Below are 18,636 nucleotides of genomic sequence, written 5' to 3' on the forward strand. Positions count from 1 at the left end.
TTGTTGTTCGTCAGGGACTTGAAGTTGAGACCCAGAGCTCTGTAATTTTATTCCTTTACTGCTTAATAAACTACATTAACTGAGACCGAATATCTTCTCCTATTGCTTCATTAAAGAACACGCAGGACTGAGCTCACACATAGCACATTGGAGAGTAGGATGAGCCCCCAGTCCATCAAGCACAAAGTCACTTTCAAAAAATGACCTAATTGACATCCAGTGCTTGTGAAAAGTAGGAAGAGGAAGGTTTTCCTTTTTGACTGAAAAGTTTTATATGACCACTCTGATGCCCACTTAAAGTCTGATAAAAGTTATACTAGTTGTTTTCTTTATTCTGATTATTATTCTGCTGCTCTCTGGATGGCCCTTCAGTTTAATATAGTCTAAAGCTTGAAATTAGCTAGTAAAGGATATTCACCAAAGTTGGGCCTTCATGATTTGCTACAAAAATAAAACATATCATGGTTCAAGAGGGTATTATAAGTATTGTTAATTTGACTTGACTTTTAATTCATCCATGCTGGAGTATGATTGTCGCTCTATGCTATCCAAGAGGAACTTGTGTCATTCTGTGCCAGCAAATAGTGGACTTGTTGTGGACCTGTTGTTTCATAAAGTAATAATATACAAAACAAAGTGTATTCTTATAAATACTGCTTTTAAAAAAACTTTCCTTTCTTTTGATTTTTTAGTATTTATTCTGTTATCCTATGGTTGTAGGTCAGCACAAAGTCACTTTCAAAAATTGAGCTGATTGACATCCAGTGCTTGGGAAAACTAGGAAGAGGAGGGCTTTCCTTTTTGACTGACAAGTTTTAAATGTCCACTCTGATGTCCACTAAAAGTCTGATAATAAGTCTGAAGCATGGCTATTTTATTTCTATGACTATTGTGGTTGTTTTTTCCTTTGTGTTTGTGTGTTTCTTTGTGTTCCTTGAAATTAGTTAGTAAACAAATTCACCAAAGTTGGGCCTTCATGATTTGTTACAAAATTAAAACATATCATGGTTCAAGAGGCTATTATGTAGAGATTTTTATATCTTTCTCATAAGTATTACTAATTTGACTAATTTCATTAATTCATCCATGCTGGAGTGTGATTATCGCTCTATGCTATCCAAGAGGAACTTGTGTCATTCTTTGCCAGCAAATAGTGGACTTGTGTTGTTTCATAAAGTATAATCATATGTGTGTAGAGTGAGCACAAAATTACATCACATTCTTTTTTAGTTTTTAATTTTCTACCACTGAATAGTTAGTGATTATTGAAAATAATGTAAAGTGGTGTACAATTGTATTGAAAAATTATTGACATTGAGTGCCTGTGAAAATGAGGTCAGGTGAATATTTTTGGACTAAACTTCACAGGTCTAGTCAAAGTGTGATGTCAAATTAGTTTTTAGTTATTAATTAAAAGTGAAATGAAAGGATTACTACTGGCCATTTCATACATAATTGTTTTTTGTTGTTTTTTTGTTTTGTTTTGTTTTTTCTATTTTTCATCCTTTTTAGATTCATAAATATTGTGCTGCCTTTTGGGTAGCCCTTTATTTTAATAGTGTTGAGCATAAAACTTCCACCAAAGCTTAGCCTTTATATTTTGTTACAAAAACATAATGTAAAAAATCATGTTTCAGGGGACTAGTTGCTTCACCAAGTTGCCAGTTTAATAGTCCATTTACATACTAATAGACTTTCTGTGGCTGCAAGCCATTCACACTATGGGGAGTGTTAAAAAGCGACGTGTGTGACTGAGGCGTTAAAATCCCGGCTCCAGCCAGCAGAGGCACTGCTGAGTATGCGCTTAAACACTCACACACCTTCAGGTCCCCTCTTGGCAGAAGTTAAAAAAAATTTAACAGAGGGGTTTAGACATGATTTTATCATGATTTAAAGCATGACCAAAAGGGGACTTAAAAATTGTCCCCTGTTGGCCGTCAAGTCCACTGTTTGTGAGTGTGTAACGACGTGGAAGGCCACTGTTAGATATGTTGGTAAGAGCACACACACACACACACACACACACACACACACACACACACACACACACACACACACACACACACACACACACAGCAATAACCCCTGAACGACTGAACGAACGAACTGCATCTTTGAACCGGCTCTTCAAAGTGAACGAGAAATCCCATCACTACTGTGTGCCGGCTGTGTGTGATCTACTGTCTGCAGTCGGCAGAGACCCTCCCCCCAGTAAACACCCAATCACTGTTTAGTATGCAAATGAGCCAAGATGCATCTGCATCAGATTTCTCAGTCTCAGTGAGAATGCAGCAGTAAAGTGAAGCTCCGTTAAACTCGTCGTAGTGTCTCGTGTCGTGAGATACTTAATATATAGATAACAACAAAAAACAAAAGTAAATATAGCAGTGTGAGCCTGTCAGTGCGAACGTTTCTTCAATCACACAAGCACAGCGAGAGATGAGTGCCTGCTGCATGTCACTTACTGAGGACAAATGCCCTGTGTGTGCCAGACCCCTACATAAAGCCCCGCCCAGCCTCTAGTTCTGCACGCTGTTTTTTGATAATCACAGCGATTTTTTTTTTTGTGAGATATTTTTAGGGCATTTTCAGCCTTTAATTGATAGGATAGTGAAGTGTGAAAGGGGGAGAGAGAGAGGGAGAGACATGCAGCAAAGGGCCACAGGCTGGAATCGCTGCGGCGACAGCCTTGTACATGGGGTGCCTGACAAAAAATAAACCCCAAACCAAAACAAAAAAAATATAAAATGTTCTGCTCTAGCCTATATCTGTTGTGTTTGTTAGTTCTGTTTGTTTGATAAGTTTTTTTTTTTATATAAGACTAGCTTTGGTGAATACTGGCTATAGTGAGGTTATTGTAATTATTAGGTTCAAATGTATTTCATATGTCTAGATGCCTAATGGCCATCCAATAAGATAAATGTTAAGATGTTGGTTGTGCCTGGATGAAGGATATTTTTATTTTATTTTTTCTTAATTTTTAGTTTATTTTTTGTTTATTTTATTTTTCAGTTCTCCTCCCTGAGGGATTGCCACCTTATTGTGGTCAGGGGGTTTGCGTGCCTCAGTGACCCTAAGAGCTATACCAGCAGGGGCTTAGTCTTCAGGTGGGACACCCAAGTTGGACAGGTCTTAGGGTAGAGGCCTGACAAAGTGCAATCCATTTCTTTAGGTTGGGGGTTGGACACACAGCTAACAACAATCCAATTCCATGTAGAAAACACAGTTATCAACAACAAAAAACAAGCGGCGAGCACATTTGAGACCACGGTGCTTTGACACCCTCTATAGGGCACTCACACAGTGTCCCCACATCCTGCGAGTGAGTGAGTGAGTGAGTGAGTGAGTGAGTGAGCTTTATTTGTCAGCTCTACCTATGATAAAAATGTGCTGGAGCATGATGCCCCCTTCACATTTATAACTGCCCCCTCTTATATCCCTGCCTAGAACTGGGCTTGCTGCACAGACAGTGAAAAATTGTGCAAATGTGCGTAGAGTGCAAAAAGTGCATGTTTCAGTCCATGTTGGACCTACACTTACAGAATGAGGCATGCATACCTGGTTCATCATATACAGAAGTCACTCTTAGGTGCACCTAGGCAGTCACCAGCAGCTTGATTAAGCACACATGAAGAAAATTACCAACAGGCCACATTATTACAAGTCCATTAGCAAGCACTACAAAGCAAAGTCTCAAACAGGTCATGTCATATTCCTCATTTAAACCACTGGGATGTGGTGGTATCAGGTAAGTGTATCTGCGCTCACATTGGAGCAGAATTTAGTCTGTTTGACCCCACAGCGACTCACTTCCATCATGTCAGTGCCACAGAATGCCAAATCTGATATAGAACGATTACCATCTGAAAAGTGTCTGTCAGCAGCTGACTGAGCATCAGCACGGTGAATGGCACCTTTGTTTGTTGATCCTGAATCTAGCTGTCTTCTTGTTTTACCGACAAACTGAACGCCACGTGCAAGAAGGTAAATAACACTGCTGGAGCTACATGTTAAATGCTAAATTTTTGATTTTGATTAACCTTTTTGCACTATGTGCATGTAGCACAAGTGCAGCAAAAAAAAAAAAAAAAAAAACCTGTGGCATTGTCCAGACATCCCTGGTGGTGGCCTGTGCCAGTATGCCCCACACATTTCTAGCTCTAGAAAAAGAGAAGAGAATTATGAATTGAGAAAATTCTCCATCTTCTTAAACTAAATCAACCTATTAAAAACCCTCTTGGATCAGTTTAAAAAGTCGTCGTCACAAAGCTGAAAACAGGCTGTTTTTCTGACTGTTTAGAATCAATGAAACACTTTAGAATCAAAATCAGAATCAGAAATACTTAATTGATCTCTGAGGGGAAACTGTGGATTGTTACAGTCGCACCGATGCAGAGAATAGAGCATTATAAGAAGTAAGAATAAGAGTATAACATAGATGTGTGAATATAAAGCAATAAAATCAGTAGAAATAAAGATGTGCATTAAAAATAAAAATAAAATGTCCATTATGCTGCAGTGTGTGACACCAGTACTTAAGATATTAAAAATAATAAAAATAAAATATATATTGCCACTGTGCCGAGGCTGTAAGTGTGAAATCTTAACTACACATGCATCAGCAGAATAAAGCAAGAATAAGAGCAAACATATGATATATGTACAGCATTGTATGTTGAATAAATAATTGCATTCAAGAGGTGTTTGTGGAAATAAAGTCGTACACTGAAAATATTGCAATATTTAATGATTGGCCTGCAGATGTCTCCTTCATTACTGAGTTAATTACAGCTGACAGTTTTTTTTAAAGAATGTGAATCAGAAAAAAAAGAAAATGCAGTTGTTGGACAGTCTGTGTATGATAGCGTCAGATAATACAATAATAAAATTAAATATGTAAATGTTTGTTAAAGCCACTTCCTGAATTATGAAATGCCGAAGTGAAAGTAATAAACGGTGAGACGACGCCCTACAGACGAACGAATGTTTCATCCTGTTTTTAACCCGTCATAACGCGTCAAATCATCTTCAACTGATCTGTCCGTTCTTCATCCAGCGACCATGAACTTAATGCATCTTATTCCGCTGTCCTGTCTCGCTGTGGCGAGCGCTACAGGTAAGTTTCTCTGACTTGTCGAGCGAACAGGTAAACGCCATTACAGCAAACCACAGGCCCTTCACTTACTGATAACCTTTACTCAGCTGATGAGTCTTTATTCAGTTCGGACCATTTGACACACATTATGTTAAGATGCGTTAAATTAGGCCGTAATAGACAGGCTCAGCTAACTTTGCGCACTCTCATGTAGTGTGTTTGCAGTTTCTTGATGATGAGAGAAGCAACTTGGATCGAAATATTGTGGTGTGTTTTAATTCTAGTGATAACAAACGCCGAAATCAGTTTCCAATGTACATTAGTAATTTAAATGTCAGCTTCAGGAGGACTTTGACTTATTGGTTTGTGGAATCGGCTTCATGGTGTATTTTAATCTCCAAACCCGAGTGTTGGTTTGAGACACTGAACACAAATCTGGCTGCTGCTGTAACATTAACTGGCTCAACTGTGTTTGCGTAACCACAGCAGGATAATGCTGATAATTATTTTCCAAACTTGCTGCATGATGTCTTGACTCTCATGCTGCGCTGTGCTGTTCTTGCTAACAACATGGGCAGATGTTGAGACAATGGGGCCCTGGGCACAGATTTGCCAAGCCCCCCCACCCCCCCATCTCTCCTACATAGAAGCAAGACAGGCAGATTTTGTGGTGGTTTTTAATTTTGTGTCTTTTGCCAGCTTTTTTTTTTATAGTGTATCTTATTGCTGTTTCTTTGTATATGTGTGCTCTTTTGTGTCTCATGCTGCTGCCATGTCTGAGAGGCAAATTAGTTTTTGTTTATTGAATTTTGTTGTAGTGAATTTTGTATTTTCCTGATTTTCAGGAGATTTGGTTAAAATTTGTGCTACATTTGAATATTTTTCTGTATGGAGGCCTGTGTACTGTCATAAAGGACCAGCTGTCCAGCTGCTCAGCTGTCTGTTTTACTCAGTATTGAGAAACAAAGTGTTCTGTAATATTACAACAGTAGGGCTTAATGCAATATTTGTTTCCTCAGGAGACTCTGGTGTGCCTGGCTCACATAAAACAGTTAAAGTGGAAGTTGGTGATGACGCCATTCTGCCATGCCAACTGGAAACCCCATATGACAAGAAGACTCAAAAAGTGGAGTGGACTCGCAATGACAAAGATGTGCACCTCTATCGAAACGAGAAGGATGACCTAACTGATCAGGATCAGCATTTTAAAGGCAGAACAGCTCTCTTCCATGATGAAATGGCCAAAGGAAATATTTCACTAAAACTGAGCAAAGTAAATGAACGGGATGAGGGAAATTACACTTGCCGTGTCGATTCAAGTCAGGACCCACAATGCAACATTCTCCTCAGTGTTGGTGAGTATTTCTAACCACGATGAGACAAGTGAAAACCAATATCTGTCACATGATAAAGCTCCAGTGTGCAGGATTTAGAAGGATATATTGCGTGCCTCCGTGCCGTCAGCCAAAACTATGCTCCATGTGTTTTACCATAAAGCGTGTTTCTAAATACAGTGTGCATTCTTTGTCTTACATTAATATTTATTACACAGTGCATTTACAGTGCTCTGATTTTGCATCTCCTCTAATATACTGTTTTTGATTTCTTATTCCTCTATACATAACACATCCCCGGGTATGGACTACTATTACGCAATTACAACTTAACAGAAAACAAGAGTAACACAGAAGAATGGAATAAACCTGGTAAGTAAATATCTTGAGTTAATTTTATCTTCATTAGCTGTCACCAGCGTAACAGCTGCTCTTTCTTTGGGTCTGAATTTTATCACATATTTTTTTTTTTTACATTTTATTTCATGTTTCTTCACAGAGCCAGAACCAGAAACAAAGCCAGAGCTAACAACGTTTTGGGGTAGGTAAAAACAAGTTCTGTCTATGCTGTCCCCTGTGATGTACATGCAGATGCAACACTTGCATCATGTGTCCTTCATTCCTACAAGAAACTGTTGAAGCCAGCTGTTAAAGCTCCGTCTGCTGGAGGGTTGTTGAGCTTGTTGAGCTTGGACAGTGTTTCTTCATCATTGTGGTTTGAGATGATAAATGGGTTCATCCTGTGTTATACTGCTTTTGCTGTCCTGACTTGTACGTTATAGGACAGTCTGCTCTGGAGGTCAGGTCAAGCACTGCTATTTTTTATGACATTAATTTGTGTTTGTCTAAAATTTGTCATTATTGAAAGCTAAAAATTAAAAAAAGGCTTTGAATAGGCTTTAGGCTAGGAAATTCAGCCCAATATAATTTGTAACTGAATAGCCCTGCTCTAAACAGTAATGCTGCAATTAAAGATATTCTAATGGACAGTTTTGGTGGGACAGAGTATGAATTGTGATAGGCAGGAGAAGGGTGTGTGAGAAATGAATGAACCGGTGTTATCTTGGAATCTCACAGTAAAAAACAAATCTTGACACACTTCCTCTGTTCTTTCAGGAAACTTAGGCTTCATTGCTTTGGTCATCCCTGTCATTGCCATTTTTGTCTTTTCGATATGGTGGAAATGTAGAAATAACAGTAAGTCAAAAACTTCTCCTCTCTTCTTTTTTTACCCCCAATTAAAAGAATAGGTTCACAATGTTTAAACCTGTCTTAAAACAACAGTGAAATGCCCATATACACAGTGTGACAGATTTTTGTGATTTGTCACTATTGCCAGAAGAACGACTTCAAAAAATGTAAGCCTATAATCGAACACTTGATCAATAAAACCATAATGGGGTCAAAACTGATCCATATTAGAATAAACAGTGTTTGTTAGAATTGCATGCTATATTCACAATGTTGCACATGTTTATTGAATTATTCAAGATCGGTTATATTCACCTGTGATTAGAGCACATTATAACACTTTTACTTTTTTACATTTCTCCCATAGATGCTGTGCCAAATAGAGATAACGGTAAGTAACTAAAGGACTGTATCTTATAATGAACATGCAGATATAACTCCTGTCATTCATCCCTCATTCACACAGTTTCTCAAATATGTTCATCCATAATCATAACACATTTTAAAGAAAAGAATGAGACACATTTGCAGACCACTGTCTGGCTGTGATCATCAGGGATAATTAAGTGATTAATGTTTTTCATCAATAAGATTTCAGCTGTACATCTAGCAGCCATGTCAACACTTCATATAAACAGATACTGAAGTTATATATTTGTTACATCTTAAAAGTATTTAGCTCTTAAATGCAATTTACACAATTATAATTTAATACAAATTTTCAGAGCTGGAACCACTGAGGGAAAGGAACGGAGAAAATCAGAGAGATTCTGGTAAGTAAATGTCGACATTAGGTGTCACCAGCACGACAGCAGCACAATGTTCTGACCCAAAGGAAGAGCAGCAGTTAATGTAAGATGATAACAGCTACTCTTCCTTTTCAGAATTTTAACATGTATTCTAATATTTTATTTCATTCTTTTCCACAGACATGGTGGGTCCAGAGCCAGAGCCAGAGGCAGAGCCAGAGGCAGAGCCAGAGCCAGAGCCAGAAGCACAGCCTGTGCCAGGGCCAAATCATGATGATGGTAAGTAAAAACAAGTTCTGTATTTACTGTATTGTAGGACGTAGGCTCACATGCATATGTAACATCCTTCATTCCACACTGTTGAAGTCATGTGTTAAAGCTCCGTCTGCTGGAGGGTTCCTGAGTTTGTTCAGCCAGCACAGTTTTACCTTTATCAACATTCATATGACTGTAAAATCATGAACAGTCTACCATCTATGACTCAGTAACTCCACATGTTGCAATGTTTGTCAGCTCAGTTGCCTGTTCCACCAGAGACTGACCTCTGGTGGCGCAAAACAGCCCCTCCATATCAGTTCAATACAAAGATGAACGTCTGTATTTTTGACAGAATTGGAAATCGTGTGGTCAGGATTTCTAAATACCCTGGTGTAATGTAATACTATGATATCGCTGAAGGCTACTACTTAGTGATGTCAATAACAGTGCAGCAAATACATTTGTGCATTTTTGCAAATATTGGGTTTTGGAAACCTGGTGGTGTAGTGATTATACTCACAGAGCTCATTAGTGACTCGCTACAGCTGGCAAGCTAACTGCTAATGTTTAACTTCCTCTTGGCATTTTGTTCATTACCATAGTTATTTAAGGTCAATTAGCAAACTCATTAGCTAAGCTTTAACCTAAACCTAATCTCTAAACTGTTTTGTGTCCTATAGGTACGAGTGTCAGTCCATACAGGAGAGGACACAACAAACAAAACAACCAAGGGGAAGAACCAGGACAATGAGTCTGAAGAACATGGGAAACAACAGTGACACGACGACTTATTAGTACGTATTAGTATAGCTTTTGTTTTTTTGACCCAGCTACCAATCTTGAAACCCATCAGCTATCAGTGTGAAAACAATAAGCTTCTGTTGCCCAAAGATTCTGCATACATATGCAGATTTCACTTTATAGAGATTACCCACTTACCTCAAAAAATAACTGTTATTCTATACAAATATTTTCTATCGGGTGCCTCCAGTTAAAGACCCGGCTCAGCGCTGCACAATATATCGGTCCACTACAAACACTGTGATGTGTGCATGCATAACAGTCACGTCCCAGAACGTGCAATATAAAGTAAATTAATTCACACACTTCATGCTACGACTCTTTGCTGATTGATACAAGGGGAAAACTTGCACGGTTCTCATTTCCCCTTTAAGACAGGTTACGTGTTAGTCTGTAGGCAAACCCTGGAGATCTTGCCTCCGGATGAAGAGTGGAAGAGCCCTGGTTTCCGGTTGTAGGCTGTTTGTAGTCCGCGTGATATTGATCAATCACGTTTGAGCCGGCTGCAGTTGTTGCCAGGTTAAACGGACCGTGTGGTGAACTAACGAGGCAGAACATAATTGGTGTCACTGCAAACTCTGAATCCATCGCAATGGTTCAGCATATTTACTTATACGTATATAAACGGAAGTCGGAAACGGAAATTCGCCTCCTCCGCCCAAATCAAACCAGAATGCCAAAAAATCGGGGGTCTGCCCCCAGAGGCTGTATCGCCGTCTGCCAGAAGTCAGACGCTGAATAAAGCCGATGGGTTCCGAGAATGGTTACGTGTATATGTGAGGTAGTCTGGTGGCATTTCTTACAAGAAATAATATATATATTATAAGACTCTCTTGTGTGTGTATAGTAAAGTGCTGTAACAGGGAAGGCAAGTGCCGCAGACACAGTGAAGCGCCTGCTTTCCAAAGCTACAGCAGTCACAAGAGATTGACTTGATAATCTCAGGTTCCTGTATAACAATTGTAAAAAGAGTTGTGCTCTGCATTCGCGGCGCAAGAGAAATAAAGCACCTGTTTGACACAACTTTATCATAACATTTCCCGATCAGTCTTCACTGCAGAATTACAGACTGTAAAAGCTAGTTACTAGCTACGAGACAGGCTAAAGCTAACTGAGTTAGCTTCATGAAACCAGAGGTTTCCTATCTACGGTTCGGAGCCACAAGGCCAGAAAAGTATTGATAACACTTACGTTAAATTACAAGAGAAGTAAACAACTAAAAGCACGCCCTGGTAGCAGTCAACCACAACCTGAAAATGAGCGAAGAACAGGAGGAGAGCAACATAAGAGAGCCATATTAACATTATATGACCATAATAGTGTCATGGTGAGTCAATAAGTGGATTAATCAACCTACTTTCACCTTCTAAAATTAATTCAGAAGATGGTTATGACTTGTTAAGGTTAAATGCAGATGCAAAATTAATTAATTAATGAATTCATTAATTAAATGTAGGTAAGGGTGCTACATCATTCATTTACTCTATGATGGATGCAATATAGTGTAGTAGGTGTTTGACCTCATGATGGCACTGTTGTCTGACGTATGAAGACACACAGGTGCATGTTAAATCACAGTCACAGTGACGTGATGGGTGTCAGGTTTCATACAGAGTGGCACTGTCTTTGTCATTAGAGGGTTTTGATGACAGCAGCTCTGAGTGTGCACAAATCATGTTGTCATGACCCTAAACATGTGATTGTGAATAATGATTATATGCTGACTGATTTGGGTTTAAAAAGGGTGATCTTATGAGAGGTTACAGCAGGTTATACCGTATATGTAACATACAAAGGATAAACATGAAATTTAAAAGATATCCTGAAAAGTTTATGAACAATATCATTTTATTATTTGGGATCATCTGCATAACATAATGTTAGGGTTAGAGCCAAATGAGTGCCAACTGAGATATAAAAATAATGTGCCAGATACACTATTAGTTGCTAAAATCCCTGATATGTGAACAGTGATTTTGTAATATAGTTGATGAAAACACAGATGCTGGCCAAAGTTTGTATGGTTTTTTTTTTTTTTTTTTTTTTTACATGTGTGGCTTTTTTACATGCACTGGATCATCATTTTATAAATCATATCAGGGATAGAGTCTCAGGTCCTGTCCTTGACTGGATTTAATCTGTCCAGTGTCTTCTTATACTGATCGACCAGAGGATTAAAAATCTTTCAAAGACTCTCTACTTTAGGGCGGCATTGTAACAGAGTTGCTGTGTGTGTATATATAATGTATTGATGCATGTTTTTATACTGTTACCACATTGTTTTACCATTTTACCACTAAATGGGTGTTTTTAATTTTTCTTGTGCTCCTCTGTTTTCAGCACTGTGCTGTCTATAAAGTGTATTATTATAATTATTATTATTATTTCTATACAACCTTTTGTTCTATACAACACTTCTCGCCCTCAACGGTCACCATCTTGGCTACATAGCGGAAGGGGAGGGACCACTTTTCACACTGGAAATAGCGTTCGAGGACTGTGCGACTGTGAACGTTGCTGCATTGTACAAATACAAGTGTTTTTTTTCTGTTCTCGGGTATAAGCCAGCAGTATGTTTGTTGGGTTCATTTAGCAGTCTCTAATGATTTGGTACCGCGAACGATAACGGAATGCTAATGCTAGTTTGCTAACTAGTTCATTTGCAGTCGTCATTTCCGGTGAGTGCACAACAGCCATGTTTGGTTTGAGACAACACTACCCTGTCGAACTTCGCACACTACACCAATGAGTACACAGTGCACACAATATACTACATAGAAGTGTACTAATGGAAGTATGTGATTTGAGACACACCAACTGTGTACGCACAAAACGAGGCCTGAAAGAGGCGTGTGATCTATAAAAACAGACACGATGGGAGAAGCTTTGACCCATGCTTACCAGTGTTTTGGAGGCAGGAAATTGGCAACCAAGATGGTTGGAGAAACTGTCAAATATTTTTTGGTGCATGTCATATTTGGCTGTTGTCTGTACATATGTTTTTAGTATGAATCCGACACACTGTTTCATAAATGAGCCCTGTGGATACTAAGAGGCTGAGATGCTGAAACTGTGATTGATAATTAAAAAAAAATCTAATTAAACCCAATGTTTCCGCCCTCATTCAATGTTAACACATCTAGTTGAGAGCACTAAAACACTTCAAGACAGAGAACACATTTATGCATTGTTTGTTTCTCTTTGTTTCCAACAATAAGCCACTGTCTGCACCATGATTACCCATTTACCTTAAACTGCACAGCAATACAACGACATATACCAGGGAAGATAGAGACGCTCTGTTCACAGTGACTTTCACCAGATTTTTACAAAATATAAATTATATTTTTAAATTAAAGCTGTCAAAACACATACTTTTAACTATTTACCCGTTTTCATTGTACTTAAAGTCAATTTACAACATTTTAGTTCAGATTAATGTAGCACAACTGTTGGCCTGGCCTTGGTGTGTGGGTTTAAAAAGTCCACTCTCCACTTCATAGAGATAACACTGACCTACTTTGAAAACGAACAAACCCACCACAACTGACCCACAGGAGGAAAGGCTGGCAATATCACACTACACATTAAAGAGGACAGAAGCCTCAACATCAACGACTATTTAGATTATTCTCTATGTTATTTATTAGACTTTGTATTGTTACTTAGAAATGTGGGATGTACAGTAACAAATTCAAGTGTTCCTGTATTTTTAAAGAACAGAAGGACATGAACAGCAAATAAAACTATTGTTACCAAAAGGTACACAGCTGCTTTATGATCTCATGATAGCTATTATTTAGGATTTTAGCAAAGTATCGAGTATAATAGAGTTTTTCCAGTATAAAGTGCTGCATAACATCTTTGATCAATGTAGTGTAAGTGGGAGCTTGTACCTGTTTGTACTTCAGTAGAATTAATCTATGTGCTTATTAACCTTGCCACAAAGGAAGTGAGTCCTCTAAGAGCACTATCCTCTCCCAGTGCCCCAAACACAGCCAGCACTGGATCAGGTTCTACCATGTGTTGGAGGATATCAGACAAAGTTATAAATAATAAGAAAATTGGATCATCTTGGGCACAACCAGAACACGTGCCGCAATGCACTTTAGTTTTTAGGACGTTAAGGCCCAGTTTAAAGCATTTGTTTGAAAAGTAATCAAAAGTAACATCTTACATGAAGTAACTGAAATAGTTACATTACTTATCTTCTTGTAGCCTGAATTTTGACCTCAGTCAAGCAGGTGTTTACGTGACAATACATGCGCATTAGAGTCCTAACAGACATGTATTGTCACGTAAATGGCAGTGAAATTCAGTCACATGATTTAGTCTGTGGTTTGCTCAGTTTAAGACAGGAAGTCATAGTGGATGAGAAACCTACAAAATAGAATACACAGAAAAAACAGAGCGAGGCAGAGAGAAACCAAAGAAGCAAAGCAACAATAAAATGTATTTAACTGTCTTTAGCTGAGTCATTATTGTATTTTCAGTTCAGAAATAACATCAATGAGTAAAGAGACATTTTTAACCTGTATACAAAAAGTATAAATCTTTCTTTTTGAGGACAGCAGGTATATCAGAGTCTAAATCCAGACACTGTCGGTCAGACTAAACCAGACTTTTATCCAGTCAACCACAGTCTGTATCCCGTGTGAAACCAAAAATGATGCATAGGCTACATCACATTATATCAACCATACTTAATTTAACCCAAAATGTGATCTTTTTTTCTGAACTCAACTATGTAGGTTTGCTCTCTGAACCTAACCACGGCCGTTCCACAACAATAACCACATCTATCAATGTGTTTCAGCTGTATTTCGCAATGTGACGCCAAAAGGAGTGACAAAATGTTGGTATTTGTAAATCTGGGAATGAGAGTGGGTTCGTCATCCTCATGTGCATGCACGAGATAAACTAAACATGCACACATGCAGAAGAATTGAAGCTACGAGGCTGGAGAGGCAACGTCAACACTAACGTTAACCTACAGGAGTAGTCTGTCTGATAAACAACCAAAGCATGCCCCGCTAGTCCTCGACTGCAACCTAAAAATGAGCAAAGAACAGCAGTGGAGCACCGTAAGGGAACCCCTTATTTTAGGGTAAAAAGACATGCATTAATAATATGACATGTAACATAATTTACTTTAACCTGGGTTGGCAGAAGAGTATTTATTTTATATGAATACAATGGTGTCATGGTGAGTCAACCAGTGTATTAAACTGCTGAATTTCACCGTAAAAAAATTATTTCAGAGCACACCCAGAAAAAAAAAGTATGCAGACTGAAAAGTCATTATTTAGCTTTATTTTTATTTTTGATGCAGATACACTCCCCTACAAAAATCACACCAATAATTTTAGAATGATTAACCTCCATGGGTGGGACAGCGTTATCACGGGAGCAAAGTGCTCACCCTCCGAGCCTGTCCCCCAAGTGACTGTGATTAGTGATGACTGTGCTGACTTGTTTGTTTGGTAAGAGGTAATAGAAGGCTCCATGTGTAAGACACACAAGATACCATGAAATTAAGATAAATAGTATATGGGGTACTATATTCAGAAACATTTGTAAACAATATGATTTTAATATATGGTTTAATCTGCATTATATAAGTGCATTTAAAGGTTAAAATAAAATGGCTGCCATGATTTCAATGAAATAATTGAAGCGCCAACTTTTCATTCAGAATTCTCAACAATGAGATATAAAAATGATGCACCAGTTATACTCCTGAGTGCTTAAAAATTCTGATTTGTTTTTTTAAATTTAAACTCAGATGCAGGACATTGTTCATAGGCTCATTTTGATATTTGTGTGGCTTTTGATACACTGGACCATCATGTCTCAGGTACTGCCCCTTGACTGGACTTAATCTGTCCAATAGGGCTATCTCAGGAACACTTTTTAAGCTCTGAATCCTCTGTGTCATCTTATACAGACAGACCAGAGAGGACAATAAAAAATATATAAGACTCAGTATTATAGGGTGGCATGCTTATAAATTTGTAATGTTTGTGTACTGTATGCTTTTATTTCCAAATTCCATTGTTTGTAATTGTTTTTATTACTATATTTGTATCTAATTTGTTTTCATTACATTTCCTCCCTCACTAAATGATCAGACTTTTGGTGTAACACACACTGTATAGTCATTTGAAGATGTGTACACGAGCAGAGCACATTCGTTCTCTGGTCCCTACCCATTTGGTTTTTGATGTTATTATTTATTGTCTGGGAGATTTTTTTTACATAATTTCCAAGGTCTATTTACCTGATGAGAGAACAGGAGTGTGTGTGTGTGTGTGTGTGTGTGTGTGTGTGTGTGTGTGTGTGTGTGTGTGTGTGTGTGTGTGTGTGTGTGAGTGAGTGAGTGAGTGAGTGAGTGAGAGAGAGAGAGAGAGATGACAGATGACCAGGTGCTATGATACTACAGCTCTGCACTGCAAACACTGCAGATTTGAAAAGGAATTTAATTTATTGCAGGGATCAAAGTATCTATATTCCACATGAAACATCATGACGCATGACCATGATGAACATTTGTGTGTTTACTCATTCATGAATGATTAAATATAGGCCTGCTTATTGCTGTGTTAGATGTTTATTTCTGACAGCATCAGAAGCATCATCTATGTTTTAAAAGACCTGTTAAGCAAGTTGACAGCAAGCAGATTATAGCATCCCTCTTCTGACCTTGAATGTTAATTAATTAAAAATTAGTTGTGCAATATTTGTTAAAAAGGCTGCTTGTTGGTTCAAGACCATGGGGACTGAGTAGCCAATTAGTAGCCAGCAGAGGGCGCACCTCTTGTATTCTGCCAAGCAGCACAGTAGGCTTGGCAACAGCACTAAGAGCACCTGTTCAGACAGAAGTGCCAAGTTTATAGTTTATGGCCTGTGTTAGTAGTTGTTAGTCCTAAGTCAAGGGTGACTTGTGCGTCCATGGAACCTGTAAACAGTCTGTTTTCACATATATCAAGAAGTGTATTTAGCCTGAGCATTTAAAGTTTTAAGTTGTATAAATCAGCCCATTTCTGTTGTGTGAGAAGGCTGTTTGATACAATAGAAAGGGGGATTGTACTTAATATGGTTGCATAGTATATAGAGCGCCTTTTCTATTGTCGGTCCATTAAGTAAGTAAGTAATCCATCCTTGCTAAAAGCAGTTCAAAGTCGTATTAGTTTGTTATAACTAGCATTCTTGTTTATAACTACGTGTATGTATTAAAATCATCATCATGTGATAAATGAACATGAACTTCCCATAGTTTCCTGTCTCATTTACTGTGACACTGATGTAAAACACCACAGCTGTAGCTCCAACTTTTCTCTACAGCTTTTGCTGAATTTGTCTAGCACGATGATCCATCACCATTTTCTTCATGTCATTGGCTGGTGTGAGATCAGCTTTGGTGAGCAGTTCTGCTGGATCACCCATGGGATCACGTTTGCTTCTGTAAAAGAATGATCAGTTACTAGAAAATACAAGGAATCATGACAGATTTTAACCTTGTGGGCTGTATTATTAAAATGCTTTTAAGCTTAAAGGGGCAATAAGCGAAATTCATCATTTCTAGATTGAAGGAATTAAAAATCGCTATGTGAAGAACTAGAGGTGTAATTTCATCTGGAGTACAGCATGACCTCACACACCCTCTCTCTGTGTTGATCTCCAGCCCCTTGTTTACAAGCCGGTCTGGCTGCGCGTTCATGTACGTTCATGTGAATCCCCCCCTCCCTCTCGGAGCCCTTGGCCCTCCCTCCCTATAAAAGGCTACAGCCAGTGAGCAATGGCAGCGCGTATTTTTGAAGTGAAATGGTGGAGTCAAATGTCTGTTTTAATTAGTGTTACTGTAATGTTAGGCACATGTTATGTCGATTCAATTAAACCTAATGTTACAATCGTAGCATGGGTTAATGTCCGGAGCTTGAGTTATTAGCGGCTCTGTCCCAGCAATGGGTCAGGTGTTACAGTTGTGTTAGGTGAGTAGCCTGGCAGCCCAGCTAACATTTGCAATTAGCATTGTAAAATGTAGCCCGGCGGGCAGCCTGGCGGGCCGTGTTTAGCTATTCCCCTGCCTACTTCAATGATGATGGTCCCTGTAATAAATGCAATATATTTGCTGAGATGGAGGCGAGGCTCAGTGACTAGAAGAGCTGGTAGAAGCGCTCCATAGCTGCAACTTACTCCAGTAGCCGTAGTAGCTCTAGTGCTAACTCTGGGAGCTAATGCTAACATTCCTACTCTTCTCCGTGAGCCGGAGTCGTGAACCTGGAGAAGAGTAGGAATGTTAGGGTGGCAGCCGACTAGTGCTAACGCTAGCATCCCTACTCTTCTCCGTGAGCCTGGTGGGCTCTGGCTCATGGAGAAGAGTAGGGACGTTAGTGGCAGCCGACTAGTGCTAACGCTAACAGGAAAGCAGGGAAATAGCTAAACACAGCAGAGACTGAGAGTGAGTGAAAGACATCACTAACTGCTAAACTAAGCCAAACTAAGTTGGCTGTTTAGGTTTTATTCCCTCGCCCCTGTGGAGAGTGAATCTGCCTCTAGTGAAACCGGGGCTAACCGGTGCTTCCTCCTCAGGCTCCACTTCACTCAGCTGCTAACACAGCCAGTTAGCCTCCGCTAGCCTCCCAGCTAACGTTAGCCCCGGCTCTCCGTTTGGATCTAACCGGAGCACCGAGCCCTGGTTTGTTATTCAGGTTAATGTGGGAAGAAGCAGCGGGTATATCGGGCAGCTGAGTGAAGTGGAGCCTGCAGAAGAAACCGAGACCGTCTGGATGTAATAGTCCGTGGAGGTGCTGCGGTGCTCGGCTGCACAGACGAAGCGAGTGGGGTGGAGGTGGAGAGCAGAGGTAGAGGGAGGTGTGGCTCATGACACACTTTGTTTTGGTCTATAGGCAGTGCACAACAGCAAACCTAGCGGTGAAACGATTTCGCTTTTTGCCCCTTTAAGGATTATGACCTAAACAGCAAAATTGTGAACTATCCTCAATATATAATTCTTACAACACCTCATCATACCTAAACGACAGCATAGGTTGTTTATCAAGGACTCCTCAAATGACATGGTATTTGACCATTAGAGAGTACCAGCAACAGGCATGCATACTCATAGAACTGGAGTTACATCCAGGAACTAGAACTTAACATTGTGAAACGGTTGCAGTTTTAATCACGTGGGTAACATTTTACTTTA

At 39.1% G+C, this 18,636-nt stretch overlaps 2 protein-coding genes across 2 annotated transcripts in view; one reads left to right on the forward strand and one right to left on the reverse strand.

The window, feature by feature from the left end:
- Positions 1 to 4,698: 4,698 nt before the first annotated feature.
- LOC125883977 (myelin-oligodendrocyte glycoprotein-like) lies at positions 4,699 to 12,532 on the forward strand. Its single transcript, XM_049568669.1, has 9 exons — positions 4,699 to 5,116; positions 6,115 to 6,450; positions 6,766 to 6,801; positions 6,929 to 6,970; positions 7,546 to 7,626; positions 7,988 to 8,011; positions 8,346 to 8,393; positions 8,550 to 8,648; positions 9,308 to 12,532. The coding sequence occupies exons 1-9, from the start codon at positions 5,062 to 5,064 to the stop codon at positions 9,376 to 9,378; spliced, it is 792 nt and encodes a 263-aa protein (XP_049424626.1). The 5' UTR covers positions 4,699 to 5,061; the 3' UTR covers positions 9,379 to 12,532.
- Positions 12,533 to 13,697: 1,165 nt separating this feature from the next.
- LOC125883945 (uncharacterized) overlaps positions 13,698 to 18,636 on the reverse strand; it is a 38,119-nt gene continuing 33,180 nt past the window's right edge. Inside the window, exon 25 of the mRNA XM_049568609.1 lies at positions 13,698 to 16,890. Coding sequence (XP_049424566.1) covers positions 16,767 to 16,890 — 124 coding nt within the window. The 3' untranslated portion in view covers positions 13,698 to 16,766. The remainder of the gene's footprint in view (positions 16,891 to 18,636) is intronic.

The sequence above is a fragment of the Epinephelus fuscoguttatus genome, linkage group LG23 (genome assembly GCF_011397635.1).
Source record: "Epinephelus fuscoguttatus linkage group LG23, E.fuscoguttatus.final_Chr_v1".
In the NCBI taxonomy this organism is placed as follows: domain Eukaryota; kingdom Metazoa; phylum Chordata; class Actinopteri; order Perciformes; family Serranidae; genus Epinephelus; species Epinephelus fuscoguttatus.

Bases quoted from the DNA above. Each gene is read 5' to 3' on its own strand.
- LOC125883977 (XM_049568669.1), top strand. From the start codon at position 5,062: ATGAACTTAATGCATCTTATTCCGCTGTCCTGTCTCGCTGTGGCGAGC. The intron at 6,451-6,765 runs GTGAGTATTTCT...ACAACTTAACAG, and splicing joins CAACATTCTCCTCAGTGTTG to AAAACAAGAGTAACACAGAA. The intron at 8,649-9,307 runs GTAAGTAAAAAC...TGTGTCCTATAG, and splicing joins AGGGCCAAATCATGATGATG to GTACGAGTGTCAGTCCATAC.